Here is a 26,377-nt window from a genome sequence, read left to right as displayed (position 1 = left end):
TTTCTTCAGCTGGAACTTGGGTCTTAGTTAAGCTAGAGGGAATTATGAACAGTTCCAAATATTAGTCAATATTGGCACAAAACCTCCAGGCTTCTGCTAGAAAGCTGAACATGAAGAGGAACGTCATCTTTCAGCATGACAACGACCCAAAGCATACATCCACATCAACAAAGGAATGGCTTCACCAGAAGAAAATGAACGTTTTTGAATGGCCCAGCTAGAGCCCAGATCTGAATCTGATTGAAAATCTGTGGGGTGATCTGAAGAGGGCTGTGGACAGGAGATGCCCTCGCAATCTGACAGATTTGGAGTGTTTTTGCTTAGAAGAGTGGGCAAATCTTGCCAAGTCACAATGTGCCATGCTGATAGACTTATACCCAAAAGACTGAGTGCTGTAATAAAATCAAAAGGTGCTTCAACAAAGTATTAGTTTAAGGGTGTGCACACTTATGCAACCCTATTATTTTATTTTTATATTTTTTCTTCCCTTTACCTAAAAGATTTCAGTTTGTTTATAGGTCACATTAAATGTGGAAAAAGTTCTGAATTGATTTATCTTCGTCTCATTCTTTTTACATCACAGAAACCTGACATTTTAACAGGGGTGTGTAGACTTTTTATATCCACAGTATCTCTCTTCCGCCAGGCTGCTCAAACTAGACCAGAAGTACGTCACTGCCATAGCGAAATATATACTCCTACAGCTTTCCGAATAAAAGAGTGGACGAGTTCTACGGTACCCAAGGTCCCGGAGCGCAGCAGACAGATAAGCTCACAGCAGGCAGGAGACTGGACTCGCCACATGCTGATCCGACCAGGAGCTGGAGAAATGGTGAGTGTTGCTTGAAGAAAACCAACTCCTCTTCTACACTAGGTAAGCCCAGTGTAGACAAAGGAGGAAAAATAAAATAAAAATAAATGAAAAGCTACTCCACTAAGGAAGCAGCTACCATCTGTCAGAAACACACTGTGGTTAGGGTGGGTGCACTTCTTATAGATAGTTTAATTAATTGTTTAATTAAGTAATTGAAAATTCCATCTGTCCTATCAGTTCACAGGGGCAGAAATACCCCATTTGTGCTGCTGGTTAGGGCGTAAGGGATACACTAGTCTATTATGCTTATTAAATATTTTAGAAACGGTACCATTTTAGTTATGGACTTTCTAATGTGTTGGTAAGGCCATGTGCGAACAGGAAAGGCTGAGAAATATTTAAAGGGGAAATAGAAAGCAAATACCAGACTTCGGGTAAACACCGTCATCTTCTCATCTCTTAATTATCTCCAGCAAATTACTATGTTTTTTTGCCCTTGGGGGAACCAGTTTTACTCGCATTACCTGAAAATATTTTTTGTGTAGGTTAGCATATCTAAAATGGTATATAAGGAGACACTGTTGATAGGCTAGCACAGAAGATTTCTAAGAGAATCATCTCACAATGCTCAGGCTTCTCGTACTGGCTGCTCTTGTCATTTTGGGTAAGTTATCTTATATTTTACACTATGATATTTGGAATCAGAAAAAAAAAAAAAGATTTTATTTAGCAATAAAAAAGTAATACAGATGATAAAATATGCTAAGTTCACACTTCAGTTATTTGGTCAGTTATTTCCATCAGTGACTGTGAGCTAAAACCAGCAGTGAAACCTACTCAGAGATCATTTATAATGTAAACATTTCCTCATGTTCTGGGTTTGGCTCACAATAAAAGTGGGTTCCCATATGCGTTCCCAATTCCGTCATACTGTTCCGTTATAACAGGGTTATAACGGAATATAACAGAATTTAAGGATGGAATGCAAAACGGAACCCTTTAAAGGAATTCAGTTTCGGTCTGTCCTAATGCATTTCTATGGGCACAAATAATGGTTCCGTTTTGTTACCTTATGTATGACGGAAAAAAAAGTCCTGTTGACAATTGGCTACATATTTTTAAGACAAAAGGTAATTATAGAGGACAGCGAAGATTCTTAAGACATCTTAATTACGAGCACACAGAGGTACAAGGTCCATGGGGCAGATTTTTCATAAAGATATGCACTTTTGTGGTCTGAAAAAGTCGCAAGCTTCAAGTTTGCAACTTTTTCAATGGTACTTGTGCAAAAAACATAGCGCAAATGCCGTTTCTTTAATGGCCTTATCACTTTCCTGAAAAAGGGATGTGGTGAGGGCAGTGGCCCCCACCAAATTTATCAATTTCTGTGCCTAGTTATTTTAGCCAGGGTCGGCCGCTGAGGTATTATAAATCTACCCCATGTGTTCTTGTAATTGGTTCTACATTGGTAAGATTATCCATTCAATGTGAAAGCATTTTAGCGAACATTTTGCCTAAAATTTTCAGTCCACTGCCTGTTGTCAGGCAAGATCCATCCCTGGTAACAGAGGCTCAAAAGAGGGTTCTCGGGAAATGGAGGCATGTCAGACCTGATTGTGCTCTTGAGCTTGACTATACACTACTTCTGAAGTGCAGATAAGCTCCTGTGTGTCTTTAAGTCTGATCTCTCCATCCTTAGCAGCTTTCTGTGCTCCCTAGAAGAAAATGCAAACATAGTAGGAAGTAATGTAAGTGAGCCCACTGCAAACAGTACTGGCAGATTCAACAGAAGGAGGCACCAAATGCTTCAGATTTAAATATATCTAGCTATGCAGCTGAAACATGGAATAATATGGCTAAAAGAGACTTTAGGGAAGTAACACCAGTGCCTTCACAGTTATGATTGTACAAAGAAGCACAACCATTATGCAAACTTTTTTTTTTTTTTTTTTACTCAGGTAAGCTTTAAGAGTTACACAAAAACATTTATACATGGGGTGATACAAGAGTTTTTGAGATTTTGTATTTTAGTAGGAAAAACTTCAGATTTATTGCTTATCTTAATGATGTCCAGTATCACCCCATGTGAAAAGGTATCTAAGGTTAGGTTCTTATCCGAGTTGGAGACTCTGTTCAGACCTTTCATCACAAATTCTGTTAAAAACGCAGGACAAAATAGCCCATTCATCATAGAGTCCAGTTGTGTTAATGGCCACAGGTTCTTAGACTGGCCTTAATTTGATGTACCATATTTGGTCATAAATCCAAAGAATAAGGTACTCTAGATCCATACACTCAACTCCTTTAATTTGAAGTGAAGTTCCGCTGATGAACCGTAATATGAGAAGAGGAACCTAGTTATTTTGTTTTTAGGTTAACAGTAGAGAAAATACATTACACCAGATTAGTACTGCTCTACATACCTGTGGCCATTAAACAAGAGTGGATTCGATCTTTGATGACTGGGAATAACAATATCTTCACTGAAGGGGTTATCAAGAGTGAAAACTCCAGTTCATCAAGTGATATCCCAGTATATTCAGTCTTTCCCCTTGACTGGTTAGTTATTGATAACCAGTCGATATTGGTAGAAGGATCCTGAAATGGTTGTTTGGATAATTGTTTGGATATATCTTGTTGATAATAAAGGGTGTTTGATTTTATAAGGGTCTTTTTCGAGTATCTAAGCTAGTTTGTTTTATTCTCAAAATTTTATTGAAACTGATCTAAATATTGATAATCATAACTAATCTTAATTGAATGTACATTACAAATTAAGGAAAACCATAATCAATAATACATGTACTTGGATGTATTAGTTACATCATTTTTCTCTACAAATAAATTAAAAACACATGCAATTCACAGTTATTAGTGACTAAGTACTTACTGCAAATCATTTTCCAATGTCTGCACTTTTTCAATTTCTGTATCATTCTGCCCATAGGACAATGTAATAATGAAGGCATCAGCTATTTTGAACAGCTGCCAAGTGGGCGTGTGGTAGGAGGATATAATGCAGCTAAGAATGCCTGGCCCTGGCAGGTCAGTATTCACATTTATATATGCACATTTATGTCGGTTCCCTGATAATCTAATGGAATTTTAGTTGCTTCTAATTTATTACCATTCTCATTTGTAGTAATGAATATCAGTTCTCACACAGATTTTCTGGTGAGCTTATGCATATAGAGAGGAGCCTATCAGTAAAGGCTGAGCTAAAGAGTTAAGTATTGGGAGGGTCAAAGGCTTAGAATCAGCAGCTTCCTTTCTAAGAAATGAGGTGGGAATCCTATCATAAAGTCTGATAGTGATTGTGTAGTTGCAAGACAAAGTAAGTGAATCCTTTGGAATTAGCTGGATTTCTGCATTGATTACTAATATATTCTGATAGAATCTGGTTATCTAAAATAAATTATATACAAACACAATGTAACCAAACTTATAACACACAAACAGGTGTCCCCACCATGCCTTTTACTAAGCACTTTCAGTAAACATTCACAGTGCACATTTAGAAAGTAAGTGAACCCTTGAATTTAAAGGAAATCTGTCAACACCTCTATAGTAATCCAAGTTAAGTGTCAGATGTGCTCTAGCTTCCTGACTCCAAAGCTTTTTCCTCCATCCCGAATGGTGCCTGTATTGCACGAACAGCTCTGCTCCTTATCACTGCTAGCCTTACCTTCCAGCTGGCTCTGTAATCTCACCTGGGCCTGTGTTATCAAGCGTGCACCATCGCTTTGTAAATCAGTGCATGCACAGTATAGCCCCAATGCTTGCCAGGGCTGAAGTCATCTATACTATTCAGCCCTGGCAAGCGTCAGGGATGTCCTGTGTAAGAGTTGCTTCCCTTAGTACCTGGAGGGGGGAAAGTGTTGTACTGTAATTCAGAGACCAGAGCACATTTTACACTTCACTTCAATTACTATGGAGGTATGTGATGACATAATGTATTTCCTTTAATAACACGTAATTCCAATTTAGCAGCATTATAATAACCTGTAGATCGGTCTTTAACAGTCATAATCTCCACCAAGCATTTCTTATTGTTGCAAATAGGATTTCGACCATGATAAAGTTACATTTTGTACCATTTTTCATGCAAATGTTTTTCAGTTGATCAATATTTATGGGATGTCTTCTTCTGGGAAGCCCTCTTCAGGTTATGTAATAACATTTTGATAGGGTTAAGGTCGGGGCTTCTTCTTTATTCATTATTTAGTAAATTTACTTGTGCTTTGAGTAATTCTTACATAGTTACAAGGCAAAAATGTGGTATAAGCGTGGCTGTTTTTGGAAGCTCCATAGCATGTACGAAGGTTGGATGCTCTCCATTCAATTCAGGGACCACATTAAGGAGATAGGACATATCACAGAGTGTAATACTTCTTTAAGAAAAGTGTCATTAACAATTATGTATTTTATAATATTTTTTATTATTGACTCCCTTCAGGTTTCTATTCAATATCTGTCTGGTGGTTACTGGTACCACAACTGTGGAGGAACCCTCATTCGTGCTAACCGTGTGCTGACTGCTGCTCATTGCATGGACACGTAATGATAACTTTTATATTCTCCTCCTATTATATTAATGTCTTGTATTGAAATAATTTAGGCAATCTCATGAAAGTTACTTACTATAAATACGTACATTACAGAGCGTTATGGTAATCTAAGGCTGGCCATACATTTTAGATTAGGGCTGGCCACTAGGGATGAGCGAACTCGAACTGTATAGTTCGGGTTCGTACCGAATTTTGGGGTGTCCGTGACACGGACCCGAACCCGGACATTTTCGTAAAAGTCCGGGTTCGGTGTTCGTCGCTTTCTTCGCGCTTTTGTGACGCTTTCTTGGCGCTTTTTGAAAGGCTGCAAAGCAGCCAATCAACAAGCGTCATACTACTTGCCCCAAGAGGCCATCACAGCCATGCCTACTATTGGCATGGCTGTGATTGGCCAGAGCACCATGTGACCCAGCCTCTATTTAAGCTGGAGTCACATAGCGCCGCCCGTCACTCTGCTCTGATTAGCGTAGGGAGAGGTTGCGGCTGCGACAGTAGGGCGAGATTAGGCAGATTAACTCCTCCAAAGGACTTGATTAACTGATCGATCTGCAGCTGTGGATCATTGAGCTGCTGATCCTCAATTGCTCACTGTTTTTAGGCTGCACAGACCGTTTGTCAGTCACATTTTTCTGGGGTGATCGGCGGCCATTTTGTGTCTTGTGGTGCGCCAGCACAAGCTGCGACCAAGTGCATTTAACCCTCAATGGTGTGGTTGTTTTTTGGCTAAAGCCTACATCAGGGTGAAGCTGTCACACCAAGTGCATTTAACCAGCAATAGTCTGTTCATTTTTTGGCCATATACAAAATCAGGGGCAAGCTGCGCCTGTCACCAAGTGCATTTAACCCTCAATGGTGTGGTTGTTTTTTGGCTAAAGCCTACATCAGGGTGAAGCTGTCACACCAAGTGCATTTAACCAGCAATAGTCTGTTTATTTTTTGGCCATATCCCAGTCTAATTCTGTCACTAAATCCATACCGGTCACCCAGCGCCTAAATACTAGGCCTCAAATTTATATCCAGCTAAATCTGTCCCTAGTGCTGTAGCTGGGCGAGTTATTTAGTGTCCGTTCAAGCACATTTCTTGTTCTGGGTTGAAATACAATTCCCAATTTAGCAATTTCATAATTTAGTGGTTTCTGCTATATCAGAGCTATTTGAAATCTATCCCTAAAAGGGTATATAATATTCAAGGTGCACATTGGGTCATTCAGAATAACTTCACACACACCCGCTACTGTGTATTTCCAAGTCTAATTCTGGCACTAAACCCATACCTGTCACCCAGCGCCTAAATACTAGGCCTCAAATTTATATCCCGCTAAATCTGTCCTTAGTGCTGTAGCTGGGCGAGTTATTTAGTGTCCGTTCAAGCACATTTCTTGTTCTGGGTTGAAATACAATTCCCAATTTAGCAATTTCATAATTTAGTGGTTTCTGCTATATCAGAGCTATTTGAAATCTATCCCTAAAAGGGTATATAATATTCAAGGTGCACATTGGGTCATTCAGAATAACTTCACACACACCCGCTACTGTGTATTTCCAAGTCTAATTCTGGCACTAAACCCATACCTGTCACCCAGCGCCTAAATACTAGGCCTCAAATTTATATCCCGCTAAATCTGTCCTTAGTGCTGTAGCTGGGCGAGTTATTTAGTGTCCGTTCAAGCACATTTCTTGTTCTGGGTTGAAATACAATTCCCAATATAGCAATTTCATAATTTAGTGGTTTCTGCTATATCAGAGCTATTTGAAATCTATCCCTAAAAGGGTATATAATATTCAAGGTGCACATTGGGTCATTCAGAATAACTTCACACACACCCGCTACTGTGTATTTCCAAGTCTAATTCTGGCACTAAACCCATACCTGTCACCCAGCGCCTAAATACTAGGCCTCAAATTTATATCCCGCTAAATCTGTCCTTAGTGCTGTAGCTGGGCGAGTTATTTAGTGTCCGTTCAAGCACATTTCTTGTTCTGGGTTGAAATACAATTCCCAATTTAGCAATTTCATAATTTAGTGGTTTCTGCTATATCAGAGCTATTTGAAATCTATCCCTAAAAGGGTATATAATATTCAAGGTGCACATTGGGTCATTCAGAATAACTTCACACACACCCGCTACTGTGTATTTCCAAGTCTAATTCTGGCACTAAACCCATACCTGTCACCCAGCGCCTAAATACTAGGTCTCAAATTTATATCCCGCTAAATCTGTCCTTAGTGCTGTAGCTGGGCGAGTTATTTAGTGTCCGTTCAAGCACATTTCTTGTTCTGGGTTGAAATACAATTCCCAATTTAGCAATTTCATAATTTAGTGGTTTCTGCTATATCAGAGCTATTTGAAATCTATCCCTAAAAGGGTATATAATATTCAAGGTGCACATTGGGTCATTCAGAATAACTTCACACACACCCGCTACTGTGTATTTCCAAGTCTAATTCTGGCACTAAACCCATACCTGTCACCCAGCGCCTAAATACTAGGTCTCAAATTTATATCCCGCTAAATCTGTCCTTAGTGCTGTAGCTGGGCGAGTTATTTAGTGTCCGTTCAAGCACATTTCTTGTTCTGGGTTGAAATACAATTCCCAATTTAGCAATTTCATAATTTAGTGGTTTCTGCTATATCAGAGCTATTTGAAATCTATCCCTAAAAGGGTATATAATATTCAAGGTGCACATTGGGTCATTCAGAATAACTTCACACACACCCGCTACTGTGTATTTCCAAGTCTAATTCTGGCACTAAACCCATACCTGTCACCCAGCGCCTAAATACTAGGCCTCAAATTTATATCCCGCTAAATCTCTCGTTACCGCTGTCCTGTTGTGGCTGGGAAAGTTATTTAGTGTCCGTCAAAGCACATTTTTTGTTCTGGGTTGAAATACAATTCCCAATTTAGCAATTTCATAATTTAGTCGTTTCTGCTATATCAGAGCTATTTGAAATCTATCCCTAAAAGGGTAGATCATATTGAAGGTGCACATAGGGTCATTCAGAATAACTTCACACACACGCTTCTGTGCATTTCCAAGTCTAATTCTGTCACTAAATCCATACCGGTCACCCAGCGCCTAAATACTAGGCCTCAAATTTATATCCCGCTGAATTTGAATACAATACATTGGGCCAAATAATATATTTGTTGTTGTGGTGAACCATAACAATGAGAAAAACATCTAGTAAGGGACGCGGACGTGGACATGGTCGTGGTGGTGTTAGTGGACCCTCTGGTGCTGGGAGAGGACGTGGCCGTTCTGCCACATCCACACGTCCTAGTGTACCAACTACCTCAGGTCCCAGTAGCCGCCAGAATTTACAGCGATATATGGTGGGGCCCAATGCCGTTCTAAGGATGGTAAGGCCTGAGCAGGTACAGGCATTAGTCAATTGGGTGGCCGACAGTGGATCCAGCACGTTCACATTATCTCCCACCCAGTCTTCTGCAGAAAGCGCACAGATGGCGCCTGAAAACCAACCCCATCAGTCTGTCACATCACCCCCATGCATACCAGGGAAACTGTCTCAGCCTCAAGTTATGCAGCAGTCTCTTATGCTGTTTGAAGACTCCGCTGGCAGGGTTTCCCAAGGGCATCCACCTAGCCCTTCCCCAGCGGTGAAAGACATAGAATGCACTGACGCACAACCACTTATGTTTCCTGATGATGAGGACATGGGAATACCACCTCAGCATGTCTCTGATGATGACGAAACACAGGTGCCAACTGCTGCGTCTTTCTGCAGTGTGCAGACTGAACAGGAGGTCAGGGATCAAGACTGGGTGGAAGACGATGCAGGGGACGATGAGGTCCTAGACCCCACATGGAATGAAGGTCGTGCCACTGACTTTCACAGTTCGGAGGAAGAGGCAGTGGTGAGACCGAGCCAACAGCGTAGCAAAAGAGGGAGCAGTGGGCAAAAGCAGAACACCCGCCGCCAAGAGACTCCGCCTGCTACTGACCGCCGCCATCTGGGACCGAGCACCCCAAAGGCAGCTTCAAGGAGTTCCCTGGCATGGCACTTCTTCAAACAATGTGCTGACGACAAGACCCGAGTGGTTTGCACGCTGTGCCATCAGAGCCTGAAGCGAGGCATTAACGTTCTGAACCTGAGCACAACCTGCATGACCAGGCACCTGCATGCAAAGCATGAACTGCAGTGGAGTAAACACCTTAAAACCAAGGAAGTCACTCAGGCTCCCCCTGCTACCTCTTCTGCTGCTGCCGCCTCGGCCTATTCTGCTGCTGCCGCCTCGGCCTCTTCCTCCGCCTCTGGAGGAACGTTGGCACCTGCCGCCCAGCAAACAGGGGATGTACCACCAACACCACCACCACCACCTCCGTCACCAAGCGTCTCAACCATGTCACACGCCAGCGTTCAGCTCTCCATCTCACAAACATTTGATAGAAAGCGTAAATTCCCACCTAGCCACCCTCGATCCCTGGCCCTGAATGCCAGCATTTCTAAACTACTGGCCTATGAAATGCTGTCATTTAGGCTGGTGGACACAGACAGCTTCAAACAGCTCATGTCGCTTGCTGTCCCACAGTATGTTGTTCCCAGCCGGCACTACTTCTCCAAGAGAGCCGTGCCTTCCCTGCACAACCAAGTATCCGATAAAATCAAGTGTGCACTGCGCAACGCCATCTGTGGCAAGGTCCACCTAACCACAGATACGTGGACCAGTAAGCACGGCCAGGGACGCTATATCTCCCTAACTGCACACTGGGTAAATGTAGTGGCAGCTGGGCCCCAGGCGGAGAGCTGTTTGGCGCACGTCCTTCCGCCGCCAAGGATCGCAGGGCAACATTCTTTGCCTCCTGTTGCCACCTCCTCCTTCTCGGCTTCCTCCTCCTCTTCTTCCACCTGCTCATCCAGTCAGCCACACACCTTCACCACCAACTTCAGCACAGCCCGGGGTAAACGTCAGCAGGCCATTCTGAAACTCATATGTTTGGGGGACAGGCCCCACACCGCACAGGAGTTGTGGCGGGGTATAGAACAACAGACCGACGAGTGGTTGCTGCCGGTGAGCCTCAAGCCCGGCCTGGTGGTGTGTGATAATGGGCGAAATCTCGTTGCAGCTCTGGGACTAGCCAATTTGACGCACATCCCTTGCTTGGCGCATGTGCTGAATTTGGTGGTGCAGAAGTTCATTCACAACTACCCCGACATGTCAGAGCTGCTGCATAAAGTGCGGGCCGTCTGTTCGCGCTTCCGGCGTTCACATCCTGCTGCTGCTCGCCTGTCTGCGCTACAGCGTAACTTCGGCCTTCCCGCTCACCGCCTCATATGCGACGTGCCCACCAGGTGGAACTCCACCTTGCACATGCTGGACAGACTGTGCGAGCAGCAGCAGGCCATAGTGGAGTTTCAGCTGCAGCACGCACGGGTCAGTCGCACTACAGAACAGCACCACTTCACCACCAATGACTGGGCCTCCATGCGAGACCTGTGTGCCCTGTTGCGCTGTTTCGAGTACTCCACCAACATGGCCAGTGGCGATGACACCGTTATCAGCGTTACAATACCACTTCTATGTCTCCTTGAGAAAACACTTAGGGCGATGATGGAAGAGGAGGTGGCCCAGGAGGAGGAGGAGGAGGAGGAGGAAGAGGGGTCATTTTTAGCACTTTCAGGCCAGTCTCTTCGAAGTGACTCAGAGGGAGGTTTTTGGCAACAGCAGAGGCCAGGTACAAATGTGGCCAGCCAGGGCCCACTACTGGAGGACGAGGAGGACGAGGATGAGGAGGAGGTGGAGGAGGATGAGGATGAAGCATGGTCACAGCGGGGTGGCACCCAACGCAGCTCGGGTCCATCACTGGTGCGTGGCTGGGGGGAAAGGCAGGACGATGACGATACGCCTCCCACAGAGGACAGCTTGTCCTTATCCCTGGGCAGCCTGGCACACATGAGCGACTACATGCTGCAGTGCCTGCGCAACGACAGCAGAGTTGCCCACATTTTAACCTGTGCGGACTACTGGGTTGCCACCCTGCTGGATCCACGCTACAAAGACAATGTGCCCACCTTACTTCCTGCACTGGAGCGTGATAGGAAGATGCGCGAGTACAAGCGCACGTTGGTAGACGCGCTACTGAGAGCATTCCCAAATGTCACAGGGGAACAAGTGGAAGCCCAAGGCCAAGGCAGAGGAGGAGCAAGAGGTCGCCAAGGCAGCTGTGTCACGGCCAGCTCCTCTGAGGGCAGGGTTAGCATGGCAGAGATGTGGAAAACTTTTGTCAACACGCCACAGCTAACTGCACCACCACCTGATACGCAACGTGTTAGCAGGAGGCAACATTTCACTAACATGGTGGAACAGTACGTGTGCACACCCCTCCACGTACTGACTGATGGTTCGGCCCCATTCAACTTCTGGGTCTCTAAATTGTCCACGTGGCCAGAGCTAGCCTTTTATGCCTTGGAGGTGCTGGCCTGCCCGGCAGCCAGCGTTTTGTCTGAACGTGTATTCAGCACGGCAGGGGGCGTCATTACAGACAAACGCAGCCGCCTGTCTACAGCCAATGTGGACAAGCTGACGTTCATAAAAATGAACCAGGCATGGATCCCACAGGACCTGTCCGTCCCTTGTCCAGATTAGACATTAACTACCTCCTCATAACCATATATTATTGGACTCCAGGGCACTTCCTCATTCAATCCTATTTTTATTTTCATTTTACCATTATATTGCGATGCTACCCAAAGTTGAATGAACCTCTCCTCTGCCTGTGTGCTAGGCCTAAATATATGCCAATGGACTGTTGCAGTGGTGGCTGACATGAAGCCTGATTCTCTGCTATGACATGCAGACTAATTCTCTGCTGACATGAAGCCAGATTGTCTGTTACGGGACCTCTCTCCTCTGCCTGGGTGCTGGGCCTAAATTTATGACAATGGACTGTTGCAGTGGTGGCTGACGTGAAGCCTCATTCTCTGCTATGACATGCAGACTGATTCTCTGCTGACATGAAGCCAGATTGTCTGTTACGGGACCTCTCTCCTCTGCCTGTGTGCTAGGCCTAAATATATGCCAATGGACTGTTGCAGTGGTGGCTGACGTGAAGCCTGATTCTCTGCTATGACATGCAGACTGATTCTCTGCTGACATGAAGCCAGATCCTCTGTTACGGGACCTCTCTCCTCTGCCTGTGTGTGTGCTGGGCCTAAATATATGCCAATGGACTGTTGCAGTGGTGGCTGACGTGAAGCCTCATTCTCTGCTATGACATGCAGACTAATTCTCTGCTGACATGAAGACAGATTCTCTGTTACGGGACCTCCCTCCTCTGCCTGGGTGCTGGGCCTAAATATATGCCAATGGACTGTTGCAGTGGTGGCTGACGTGAAGCCTCATTCTCTGCTATGACATGCAGACTAATTCTCTGCTGACATGAAGACAGATTCTCTGTTACGGGACCTCTCTCCTCTGCCTGTGTGTGTGCTGGGCCTAAATATATGCCAATGGACTGTTGCAGTGGTGGCTGACGTGAAGCCTCATTCTCTGCTATGACATGCAGACTAATTCTCTGCTGACATGAAGACAGATTCTCTGTTACGGGACCTCCCTCCTCTGCCTGGGTGCTGGGCCTAAATATATGACAATGGACTGTTGCAGTGGTGGGTGACGTGAAGCCTGATTCTCTGCTATGACATGCAGACTAATTCTCTGCTGACATGAAGACAGATTCTCTGTTACGGGACCTCTCTCCTCTGCCTGTGTGTGTGCTGGGCCTAAATATATGCCAATGGACTGTTGCAGTGGTGGCTGACGTGAAGCCTCATTCTCTGCTATGACATGCAGACTAATTCTCTGTTGACATGAAGACAGATTCTCTGTTACGGGACCTCCCTCCTCTGCCTGGGTGCTGGGCCTAAATATATGCCAATGGACTGTTGCAGTGGTGGCTGACGTGAAGCCTCATTCTCTGCTATGACATGCAGACTGATTCTCTGCTGACATGAAGCCAGATCGTCTGTTACGGGACCTCTCTGCTCTGCCTGTGTGCTAGGCCTAAATATATGCCAATGGACTGTTGCAGTGGTGGGTGACGTGAAGCCTCATTCTCTGCTATGACATGCAGACTGATTCTCTGCTGTCATGAAGCCAGATTGTCTGTTACGGGACCTCTCTGCTCTGCCTGTGTGCTAGGCCTAAATATATGCCAATGGACTGTTGCAGTGGTGGGTGACGTGAAGCCTCATTCTCTGCTATGACATGCAGACTAATTCTCTGCTGACATGAAGACAGATTCTCTGTTACGGGACCTCCCTCCTCTGCCTGGGTGCTGGGCCTAAATATATGCCAATGGACTGTTGCAGTGGTGGGTGACGTGAAGCCTCATTCTCTGCTATGACATGCAGACTAATTCTCTGCTGACATGAAGCCAGATTGTCTGTTACGGGACCTCTCTCCTCTGCCTGTGTGTGTGCTGGGCCTAAATATATGCCAATGGACTGTTGCAGTGGTGGCTGACGTGAAGCCTCATTCTCTGCTATGACATGCAGACTAATTCTCTGCTGACATGAAGACAGATTCTCTGTTACGGGACCTCTCTCCTCTGCCTGTGTGTGTGCTGGGCCTAAATATATGCCAATGGACTGTTGCAGTGGTGGCTGACGTGAAGCCTCATTCTCTGCTATGACATGCAGACTAATTCTCTGCTGACATGAAGACAGATTCTCTGTTACGGGACCTCCCTCCTCTGCCTGGGTGCTGGGCCTAAATATATGCCAATGGACTGTTGCAGTGGTGGGTGACGTGAAGCCTGATTCTCTGCTATGACATGCAGACTAATTCTCTGCTGACATGAAGACAGATTCTCTGTTACGGGACCTCTCTCCTCTGCCTGTGTGTGTGCTGGGCCTAAATATATGCCAATGGACTGTTGCAGTGGTGGCTGACGTGAAGCCTCATTCTCTGCTATGACATGCAGACTAATTCTCTGCTGACATGAAGACAGATTCTCTGTTACGGGACCTCCCTCCTCTGCCTGGGTGCTGGGCCTAAATATATGCCAATGGACTGTTGCAGTGGTGGCTGACGTGAAGCCTCATTCTCTGCTATGACATGCAGACTGATTCTCTGCTGACATGAAGCCAGATCGTCTGTTACGGGACCTCTCTGCTCTGCCTGTGTGCTAGGCCTAAATATATGCCAATGGACTGTTGCAGTGGTGGGTGACGTGAAGCCTCATTCTCTGCTATGACATGCAGACTGATTCTCTGCTGTCATGAAGCCAGATTGTCTGTTACGGGACCTCTCTGCTCTGCCTGTGTGCTAGGCCTAAATATATGCCAATGGACTGTTGCAGTGGTGGGTGACGTGAAGCCTCATTCTCTGCTATGACATGCAGACTGATTCTCTGCTGTCATGAAGCCAGATTGTCTGTTACGGGACCTCTCTGCTCTGCCTGTGTGCTAGGCCTAAATATATGCCAATGGACTGTTGCAGTGGTGGGTGACGTGAAGCCTCATTCTCTGCTATGACATGCAGACTGATTCTCTGCTGACATGAAGCCAGATTGTCTGTTACGGGACCTCTCTCCTCTGCCTGTGTGCTAGGCCTAAATATATGCCAATGGACTGTTGCAGTGGTGGCTGACGTGAAGCCTCATTCTCTGCTATGACATGCAGACTAATTCTCTGCTGACATGAAGCCAGATTGTCTGTTACGGGACCTCTCTCCTCTGCCTGGGTGCTGGGCCTAAATTTATGACAATGGACTGTTGCAGTGGTGGCTGACGTGAAGCCTGATTCTCTGCTATGACATGCAGACTGATTCTCTGCTGACATGAAGCCAGATCCTCTGTTACGGGACCTCTCTCCTCTGCCTGTGTGTGTGCTGGGCCTAAATATATGCCAATGGACTGTTGCAGTGGTGGCTGACGTGAAGCCTCATTCTCTGCTATGACATGCAGACTGATTCTCTGCTGACATGAAGCCAGATTCTCTGTTACGGGACCTCTCTCCTCTGCCTGTGTGTGTGCTGGGCCTAAATATATGCCAATGGACTGTTGCAGTGGTGGCTGACGTGAAGCCTCATTCTCTGCTATGACATGCAGACTAATTCTCTGCTGACATGAAGACAGATTCTCTGTTACGGGACCTCTCTCCTCTGCCTGTGTGTGTGCTGGGCCTAAATATATGCCAATGGACTGTTGCAGTGGTGGCTGACGTGAAGCCTCATTCTCTGCTATGACATGCAGACTAATTCTCTGCTGACATGAAGACAGATTCTCTGTTACGGGACCTCTCTCCTCTGCCTGGGTGCCGGGGCCTAAATATCTGAGAATGGACTGTTCCAGTGGTGGGTGACGGGAAGCCAGATTCTCTGCTATGGAACCTCTCTCCAATTGATTTTGGTTAATTTTTATTTATTTAATTTTTAATTTAATTCATTTCCCTATCCACATTTGTTTGCAGGGGATTTACCTACATGTTGCTGCCTTTTGCAGCCCTCTAGCTCTTTCCTGGGCTGTTTTACAGCCTTTTTAGTGCCGAAAAGTTCGGGTCCCCATTGACTTCAATGGGGTTCGGGTTCGGGACGAAGTTCGGATCGGGTTCGGATCCCGAACCCGAACATTTCCGGGATGTTCGGCCGAACTTCTCGAACCCGAACATCCAGGTGTTCGCTCAACTCTACTGGCCACAGCCGAACCCATCAAACATGCAGTATGCTGGATCCAGATTAATGGCAGATCAGGAACAAAGTTTTAAAAATGGTGTAAAGATAACAGAACGGGCTTGTGCAAACTGAAAAATGATTGCTCATTTTATAGATGAATAGTTTCAGCCACCCAGTCACATATGGCAGACAGCTGGTTATCCGCCATCACAAACTGCATGTGTGTTACCAGGGGTTTTGGATGCTTACACACATGAATTTGTTTCCGGATGTTCTCTTACCCCTAAAACAATGCCAGAAAAAGGGCATGCAATTTTCTTGGCATCTGCGGTTTTTGCTGCGCTTTTGTGGTGTTCTTTTAGAGGCATTTTTTTTCTAAATGGCTGTGTGAACTTTTTTTTTTTCCTCCTGTGGCCTTTTTTTTACCCTATAGCAAAATAGATGCAAAAGTGCTTGAAAAAAAATTGCGAGTGTCAAAAGACAAAATGCCAACTAATTAACAAAAACTTCAGAAGCATTAAAAAAAAAAACACACATCTGTGTTTCATATTTCCTGTAGACCTTCAGGCAATATTTTGAGGTGGTGTTTTTACTGCAGAAAAAAAGCACCAAAAACGCAGGTGCAAAAAGTTTGTCAAAAATGCAAAAGCGCAGAAAAACGCCAGCAAAAAACAAATGTGTGGCCCCAGTCTTTGGGCTCATGCACATGGTCGTTGCCTAGCGCGCCCGTATTGCAGCCCGCAAACAGCAGGTCCGCAATATGTGGGCACCAGCCGTATGCACTCTGCATCACGGATGTGGACCCATTTACTTGAATAGGTCCGCAATCCGTAAGGTCGGTTCGGAATGGAGGTGCTGAACCCCACGGGAATCACTATGGATCACGGACCCATTCAAGTTGAGCCTTTTGCATGTTGCAAATTATGAGGAACCTTTACTTGGAAAATGACTGAATTTACACCTACAATTAGAGATGAGTGAATTTCATATTTTGAAATTCGTTTACGGTTTGTTTACTGGTAAAAGGTGAATTGCGTTACGGACCATAACGCGATTCTATGACGGAATGCATTGCGGAATGCCTTTAGAGGCATTCTGTTATTCACTCCATCATAATAGAAGTATATGGCCTGCATAACAGACCCGTCCGGTTTCCATTATGCAGGGAAGTCCTCTCCAACATAACGGAAACAGAATGGATTCGTTATGCAGCCCATAGACTTCTATTATCTCTACCTGTAAAGGCTTTCCGTTATGCATTCCGTCATAGAATTGCGTTATAGTCCATGGTAACCGACTCCATAACGCAATTCACCTCTTACCAGTAAGCGAATGGCAAACTAATTTCATAACCGGAAATGCACTCATCTCTACCCACAATCTCTAACTTTACATCGTCTAATTCCTAACAGACCTGGTACCTACCGTGTGGACCTTGGAGAATACAATCTTGCTTCTTACGAAGGCAGTGAACAGTTCATTGCCGTCTCATCCTACAGGAAACACTCTTTGTGGAACCCCAGCAATATTGCTAACGGGTGAGATACTCACTAACATGTAAAAAGATTTCATAAGCAAAAAACATAACACAGTTCACAATACTATATTACCTACAATCAAATCAGAGACACCAACTGCACATTTTATAAAGCTTTGTCAGCTGTCTCATCACATGAAAATCTATTTTACATCTAGTACTGTAATACCATTAAAACTTTCAAATATTTGAATGATGTCCATGAATACATTGCTATCATCTTCCATACAGATATGATATTGCTATTCTGTGGCTGGCCTCCAGTGCTACCCTGAACAGTGCTGTGAAATTGGCCACCCTGCCAACAAGTGGATACACCCTGCCCAGCAACTACAACTGTATTGTTACCGGATGGGGGAGAGTCAGCAGTAAGTTTTTATTGTACTTTAAAATACAGTGGGGCAGATATATTAAAGGGCTATCCAATGATTAATGTAAAAAATGAAAATCAGACATCATATAGTACATGGCAAACAAACCTTAAACCATCCCTGTACCTCACATGGATCCGTTCATTGCTCTGCTACATTTATATTAAGCTGAACACTCAATGGGAGTGTCTTCTCTGCTGCAGCTCAGGGGGCGTGTCTCAGCTCTTCCTATCACAGCTCAGAAGGCAGTTGAAGGATGAAACTGAGCATGTGCGGCCCTCTCAGTGAGCAGGACAAGGAAATAAGAAAAACAAGAGATAGCAGGTGGCGCTATACAATTACATTTTACTGAAACACTCAGTGGCTATACAAAATTTTTAATTTGATGTAATTGCAAAAGTATTCAGATCCGTATTCAGGTTTGAAAACTGTAGAATATTTTTTGTGTGACAGCCTCTTTAAAGGGTTTTCCGAGTATTATAGTTTATAAGGCTAAAAAAAAGACATCTGTTTATCCAGTTGAGCCTATTATCCTGCAAGTTGATCCAGACGAAGGCAAAAAATAAAACCCCTGTGAGGTTGAAGGCAATTTTTATTCATTTTAGGGGAAGAAATTCCTTCCCAACTCCAATCAGAATAACTCCCTGAATCAATAACCTCTCCATAAATCTAATAACTATAACCTATAATATTATTACACCCCAGAAATATATCCAGAACTCTTTTAGTGAATTCACCATTGCCACCTCCTCCTAGTATTTACTGGTGACTTGCATTATTCCTTGCCATGTGCATAACCTTACATTTGTCAGTGTTAAACCTCATCTGCCACTTCTCTGCCCAAGCCTCCAGTATATCCAGATCCCTCTGTAGCAGTATACTGTCCTCTTCTGTGTTAATTTCTTTACACAGTTTTGTGTCTTCTGCAAAAATGTATATTTTACTGTGCAAGCCTTCTACAAGATCATTCATAAATATATTGAACAGAATAGGGCCCAATACTGACCCCCCACTAGTGACAGTGACCCAATCTGAGTGTGTACCGTTAATAACCACCCTCTGTTTTCTATCACTGACCGGTTACTTACCACATACAGACATTTTCTCCTATTTCAAGGTTTCTCATTCTATGTACTAACCTTTTATGTGGTACCATATCAAATGTTTTGGAGAAGTCAAGATATACGATAGCCATTGACTCACCCGGGTCCAGACTAAAACTTACCTCCTCATAGAAACAGATTAAATAAGTTTGACATGACCGATCCCTCATGAAGCCATAATTATATGGCATTATTTGCTTATTTTCAATGAGATACTCCAAGATAGCCTTTCTTAGAAAACCTTCAAACAGTTTACCTATGACAAATGTTAAACTCACTGGATGACACATGGCTACATACATCAGCAATAACCCCACCCAGTGTACAAAGGTGTCTCTCCGTGCCCAGTGTTATACAGCACTAGAGAGTATTCCAACACAGCAACTGTAAAGTAAAAACGCTATGCCATTGTGATATTGCCCCTAATGGTAATGACTATATGTATGGATGCAAAAAATCCTATGATTCAATCATATGCAATGGGCGCCTCCCCCTAGGGCCCTCGTATAACACGCCCCAGGTGTAATAAATGACGAGTGGTATGTTGCGGCCTGAAATGTCTCTTTATGTGTATCACGGTGCCCCTACCTGGATACGGCTGGACCCCAGGCTTTGGCTCCGAAACAATAAATAGGGGGAATAATTGAGGGATATGAAAAAATAACTTGAGTCCCGACTTTGAAATGAAGTTCAATGGCAGCTTTACTTCAATAAACGTTTCTCCAAACAGTTTCAGGCTTTGTCTTGGTTCCAGGAGGCTTTAGCATTAAACTAGCAGGCAAACTCAACTCTGCTATATCTCTCTCTCACTCTGTTGTACTGACAAGCTAACTTGGTGTCTTTTTTTCCTCTTTATGCTGCACTTCACTCTTGTAGTCGGACTTATGTTCAGCCAAAAAGTAGGTTAGAATCCTGGCAGCTCCAACATGGAGTCTCAACCAGAACAAACCAGTACTGCCCCATCTCTTTCTGGTAGCAAGCAGGACTGGCCCACTTCTGCCCAAAGGGGGGAGAATGGAATGGTAAGTTCCATTCTCTCTAAGTATAGCTCTGCCATTTACTCTGCCACCTGCTGGTGAACCAGGCACATTACATGTAATAAACAGTTACATAACAAGATTATGAATGCACATGGTGGAAGACCTGAAAAGACATACATAAAATGACATATTAGCCCATTAGAGATAGTAGCAGGGTGCAGTAGTGGTAACACCACTCTGGGGTGTTACACATGTTATTCAGAAGAACAGTCTGTATCAACAGACAATCTGTGGTAAGTTCTTCAAGATGTTTGGAACAACCTTGGGATGCATTAAACGAGGCATGGACTCGCGGGGCAGGGATGTAATACTACCACTTTACATATCTTTGGAGCTGCCTTATCTGGAATATGGAGTTCAGTTCTGGGCACCAGTTCATAGAAAGAATGCCCTATAGCTGGATAAGTATAAAGAAGAGCTACTAAGGGTACTTTTACAATAGCGTTATTCTTTTCCGGCATTGAGTTCCGTCCTAGGGTCTCATTACCGGAAAAGAACTGATCAGTTTTATCCTAAGAGCAATCTATTCAGGATGCATAAGGATGTCTTCAGTTCAGTCTTTTTGCTTTGGTTTTATCTCCGTCCAAAATTCCGGAACACTTGCCGGAAAGCTGGATCCTGCATTTTTTCCCATTGACATGCATTAACGCCGGATACGGCCCCGAGTGTTCCGGCAAAACAGATCCGGCATTGCGGTCTGTGCATGCTCAGACCACAAAAAATGTGAAAAAAAATAAATGCCGGATCCGTTTTTCCGGATGACACCAAAGAGATGGATCCGGCATTTCAATGCATTTGTCATACGGATCAGGATCCTGATCTGTATGACAAATGCCATCAGTTTGCATGTGTTTTGACGGAACTGCCTGCCGGAATCCTCTGCCGCAATTGTGAAAGTACCCTAAACTGATAAGGGGTGTGGAGGGTCTTAGTTATGAACAAAGATTAAAAGAATTAAATTTATTTACTCTTGAGAAGAGACGTCTAAGGGGGGACATGATTATAACCTATATAAATTGGCCATCCAAAAAATATGGTAAAAAATTGTTCCATGTAAAATCTCCTGAAAAGACAAGTGGAGCACTGCCTCCAACTGGAGAAGAAAAAGTTTCTTTACTGTAAGAACTGAATCTGTGGAATATTTTATCTCCAGACGTGGTCACAGCAGGAACAGTGGACAGTTTTAAAAAGGGTTTAGATGAATTCTTATAAATAAATTACATTAATGTTTATGAAATTGTGTAGAAATCTGAGTGTCACTTCCTTCTGGGATTCACGCCCCACCTATCCCTTGATTGAATTTGATGGACTTATGTCTTTTTTCAATCATATTAACTATGTAAACACCCTGCCAACTTCCTGCAAAAACTGTGTGCAAGTCTACCTAGAAAAGATAATGCTTAGAAGGCAAAGGACGGTCACACCACATGTTGATTAGATTGATATTTCTCTTTTGTTCATTCACTTTGCATTTTGTTAATTGATGGTTTCCTATATCGGTGACCTATCCTAAATGTGTATACATATATATATATATATATATAAAGAGAAAGTCCAATGGGAGCACCAACCTGAGAATGGGTGCAAAGTCCAAAAGGGGGTGACGGCAATCCCCAATAGTATAAAAGAGAAAAAAGAGGACTGCACTCCAAATTGTGATGAAAATCCAAGCTATTTTATTCACCCATAGTATGGCAAATATGGCGATGTTTCAGCTTATGCAAGCCTTCCTCAAGCTCGCATAAGCTGAAACGTCACAAGATTTGCCATACTATGGGTGAATAAAACAGCTTGGATTTTCATCACAATTTGGAGTGCAGTCCTCTTTTTTCTCTTATATATATATATATATATATATATATATATGCTGTATATATATTGTAGGAAGGCGCAAGGGTCCGTCATTGACGGAAGGTATGTGTCACAGAGGTCCCTGGCCTCAGTGAAGTAAGAGCCAGTATTTTCAGGTGTCAGCGGCAGCTAATGCTGATTGACACTTTGCTATTTTAGTATGGCTGTATAGCTGATCCGGGATGGCTCTTACTGGGAGCGGCCAAAGTGATGGGTGGGTGACTACTCCCCACGTTCCAGGCCGGGTCTTGACTGGCCTATAATAAACCCAGCCAGCAGTGTTAGCTGTGAGTGGATTACTCCTCTCTGACGGTGGAGCTCTCTGTGTTGGGACCTGGGAGTTTGGGCTTGGATTAAGGCCTGCTACCTTGTTGGTGTGAAAGCAGGTGGATTTGGCTTTGTCCAAGGACTTCTTCTTTGCCGCATGGTGCAAACGAACACCAGAGTCACAAGGTGACTGTTTTCCTTGAAGCAGACTTTTTGTTTTGTCATTTACTTAATGTGTGAATAAACACTGAACTATTTATTTCAAAGACTTTCTTGTTGCCTCTATACTGTGTCTGAGAGCGAATCCCCACTATATATATATATGAGATGGGAGTTTTTATATGTATGTACAGTATTATGTGTAGTATGCACCTAAATGTAACCTAAATACAAGAACTGCATGTAATTGCTATGATATTAAGATATTATTGTTTTTGCACAGCCACTGGACCTTTTCCTGCTATTCTCCAGCAAGTCAATCTGCCTGTAGTTGCTTACCCAACTTGCTCTCTCGGCTCCTGGTGGGGTACCACTGTCAAGCCCAGTATGATCTGTGCTGGTGGAGATGGAGTCAAGTCTGTTTGCTTTGTAAGTTGCATCTTCTTACAATGCTCTCCTTGAATGTAGAACTGCATACAATATTCATGGTTATTTAATTCAAGTGTTTCGAAGATTCATCAATATTCATTTTAAATCACCTGGATATTAAGTGGGCTACATAAACAAAATATACTACAAAAATATACATACTATGTATATGCTGCACACTGGAACGCAGGAGGAGGCGTTGGGTGGAGAGAATGGTAGTGGTGGCTGAGGCAATGAGATTGCTTCGGTGGCTAATCCCTGCTCCAGCTCTCTCCCGGGCCACGCATGCAGTGAATATAGGGACAAGACCTGAACTTTTGGGGTCACCTGCCTGGTGATGGCTGGGGTGCCCTTGATATTAAGAAATGAGCAGTGCGGTGGAAGGCAGGAAAATTTGAGCGACATAGAAGTCAGATAAAGTGAGTGAGGCGAAAGGCGACTTCTTTGCTCTTACAATTTTCTTAGTAGAATTTTTTATGCTCAAAAAAAAAAAGTACCTTTGTCAGGAATCTGGGGCACTGCTCTTTGTGTTTTGCGGTGCCTGTTAGCGATGCTTGTATAATGGGAAATTAAGGAGCAGGGCATAAAACATTTTGCTATGGGGTCCCATGAGATTTGTGTGCGTCCCTTCCCTGATGCTGTACATATAAAAACTTATTGCTATCTACTGAAATGTATGCTTCTTCATGATTGCACTTTAGGGTGATTCCGGTGGACCCCTCAGCTGCGTTGTCAATGGTGTGTATCAAGTCCATGGTATTGTCAGCTTTGTGTCTTCCCTGGGATGCAACTACTACCGGAAACCATCCGTGTTTACCAAAGTCTCCGATTACATCTCCTGGATCAACAGTGTAAGTAATGTATATGACTGTTTGTTTTAGATTATACACCAAACTATATACTATTGTGTCGATAGGACTTACCCTGGATTGCTATGCTGTACAGAAGTGGTAGGTAAAACTAGGTGCAGTAAAAGTCTTCAATAATAAATCCATTTAGCCAAGGACATCACACCTTTCCAATCATTCAGTTGGGCAGCAGTACTACTCAATTTAGTTCTGGTCACAACTTTAATTTTGCTAACTTATTTAGAAAAAAATTATCACTAAGTATAAAACAGAGAATGCAGCGCCAAGTGCTACACCATCATCTGGATACCGTCTCAGAACCTTCTGGACGTAACAACAACCATTATCAGCAATAGCCGAATGGCCTATTTGAAAAAGCCCAAAACAAGCACTAACTAACTGGGATCTAAGAATTTCTTTATTTCATTCCATACATCATATGTGTCAGGGTTCACCCTCGACTTCAGTTAGACATAGACATAACATACATATGGACATACAAAACAATATATTTTCTTTATGCGTGGAAACAAGGTACAATATGGGGAAGAGGTTAGTCACAACTAAAGTGCAGATAAAAATCGCCCCCTAAAATTACAATTATCGTATTTTTCACCCTATAAGACCAAAGTGCGTCAAATACTAATGAGCACTTCCATTATGTAAGAGCTCATTAGTACAAGAAAACTGGGGAGGAGTGAACGCAGCGCTCCCTGTGCGGGCTCTGTACTCACTGCTCTTCGTCAGCGGTACGCTGTGCTGTGAGGACATCGGCGCCCTCTGTCACATTGCGCAAACTCAAGTCAAAAAATTGCACAACAGGAAGAGCAGGAGCTGGATCTCAGGAGTGCAGCAGCATCCACAACAGGAGAGGTAAGTATTTTTCTTTCTCTGATCTAATGTCTGATTAACATGGGGGTGTGATCTAAGGTCTGATTGGGAGGGTCTTATAAACATTGGGGGTCTGATCTGAAATCTGATTTGGGTCATAAACACTGGCATTCTGATCTGAGGTCTGATTGGGGGTCTTAGAAACATTAGGTCTGATCTGAGGTCTATATGGGGGTGTTAAAAACATTGGGGGTCTGATCTGAGATCTGTTTGGGGGCCTTATTAACATTGGGGTCTGATCTGATGTCTGCTTGGCGGGTCTTACTAACATTGGGGGTCTGTGATGAGCTTAGGTGTGTCTCATGGGCAGGTGAGTCTTATAGAATATATATACAAAAATATATAAAATACGATATATACTCAAAACTGTGGTCCTAATTAATAGTTAACTCTTTCATCCCTGGGAGAGTTTCCGTTTTTGTATTTTCATTTTTCCAATGCCATAACTTTTTAGCTTTTCCATTCACATAGCCGCATGAGTGCTTGTTTCACTTTCTAACAGCACTGTTTACTATTGCATACAATTTAGTGGGAAGCTGGAAATACAAATTGGGGTGGAATTGGAAAAAATGCTATTCCGTCATAGTTTTTTTAGTTCGTTTTTATGGTTTTACCTATGCTGACCTGTTAACTTTATTCTCTGCCTCAGTTTTATTACAGTAATGCCACAATATATAGTTTTTGTTGTGTTTAATACTGAAAAAAAAAAAAATATGGAAATATTTTTTTCTTTGCATTGCCATTAGAGGTGTGCAAACTTCTGAAAAATTTGATTTGGAGCAGCATACCCGATAAGAAATGTAGCCAAACAGCAATCGCGCCGCCCCCAACATTTAACCCCTCAGATGACACGTAGAACACTGATCACGGCATCTGTGACTCACATTTATCTGTTATGGGGCTAATCAGGGGTTAAAAATCCACTTGATCGTGGAGAGGCCATCAGCTCCTGTCTTGATTAGAGAAAACCTGCCAAAGGACCTGTGGTGAGAGTGATGACGTCACTATGTGATTACACTGGGCACACACGGTGATGAACAGCATGATCACATGGTGAGATCATCATGCTTGCCGCAGGTCCTCTGGCGGGTTTTCTTCAATCAAGACAGGAGCAGATGCCTCTGCGTGAGTAAGTGGGTGAGGTGAGTGAAATTTTTTGAACTTTCAGCCACCATTTTAGGAAAAATGGATAAGTTACCATGAAGCGGGAGGAAATTTTACATCATTGCGAATCGGGTTTGTCCTGAAATTCAGATCGAAGTCCACTTCGGATACTTTGATTCACTCAATAATAATACTTTGATTCACTCAATCGCCATATTCTAGCACAATAACTATTTTTAAATTATACCTACGGAGCTGTGTGTTGTCTTATTTATTGCTGGGCAAATTTGTAGTTTTTATTGATACCATTTTGGAATGTGTTTGACCTTTTGAAAAGTTTTGATCACTTTTTATTCAATTTTTTGGGAGGTTAAGTTTTGTCCGTTACAGCATTCAATGTATGGGATACATGCATTTATATTTAAATAGTTCAGGTGTGGGAATGATAATACATTTTTTTAATTTATATATTATTTTTTTTACTTTTTTATACACTTATATTAAGTTCCTTAGAATATAGATTTAATACAGTAGGATATGGGAAACTCATTATATTCTTATTGGGCACTGCCACCTGCAGGGCTCAATAGGAAGTACAACTCTGTTAGCCAGACTATTAGAGAGAACGAACAGCTTCCTTGATCTCTGTGCACGGCAACTGTTCATGGCATCCGGGGGGTTAAATATTTGTGATCGACATTGTTGCCAATTGTAGACATTAGCCCCAGGTGTAGAAACCTGGCGGCTATGACATCCA

The 26,377-nt window shown here is 43.5% G+C and overlaps 1 protein-coding gene across 1 annotated transcript; it reads left to right on the top strand.

Annotated features, from left to right (window-relative positions):
- The first annotated feature begins 699 nt into the window (after window positions 1–699).
- On the top strand, window positions 700–23,658 carry LOC122931375 (elastase-1-like). The gene is made up of 8 exons (XM_044285446.1): window positions 700–832; window positions 1,360–1,478; window positions 3,762–3,859; window positions 5,271–5,371; window positions 17,433–17,558; window positions 17,789–17,925; window positions 22,632–22,777; window positions 23,479–23,658. Exons 2-8 carry the CDS (start codon window positions 1,439–1,441, stop codon window positions 23,656–23,658), a joined length of 828 nt encoding a protein of 275 aa, XP_044141381.1. The 5' UTR covers window positions 700–832; window positions 1,360–1,438.
- Window positions 23,659–26,377: the final 2,719 nt, after the last annotated feature.

The sequence above is a fragment of the Bufo gargarizans genome, chromosome 3, assembly GCF_014858855.1.
Source record: "Bufo gargarizans isolate SCDJY-AF-19 chromosome 3, ASM1485885v1, whole genome shotgun sequence".
Lineage (NCBI taxonomy): Eukaryota > Metazoa > Chordata > Amphibia > Anura > Bufonidae > Bufo > Bufo gargarizans.
This window is presented reverse-complemented; position numbering and strand designations above follow the sequence as displayed.

Excerpts from the sequence above, each read along its gene's own strand:
- LOC122931375 (XM_044285446.1), top strand. The coding sequence starts at position 1,439 with ATGCTCAGGCTTCTCGTACTGGCTGCTCTTGTCATTTTGG. Across the intron at positions 1,479-3,761 it reads GGCTGCTCTTGTCATTTTGG|GACAATGTAATAATGAAGGC; the intron begins GTAAGTTATCTT and ends TTCTGCCCATAG. Across the intron at positions 5,372-17,432 it reads GCTGCTCATTGCATGGACAC|ACCTGGTACCTACCGTGTGG; the intron begins GTAATGATAACT and ends AATTCCTAACAG.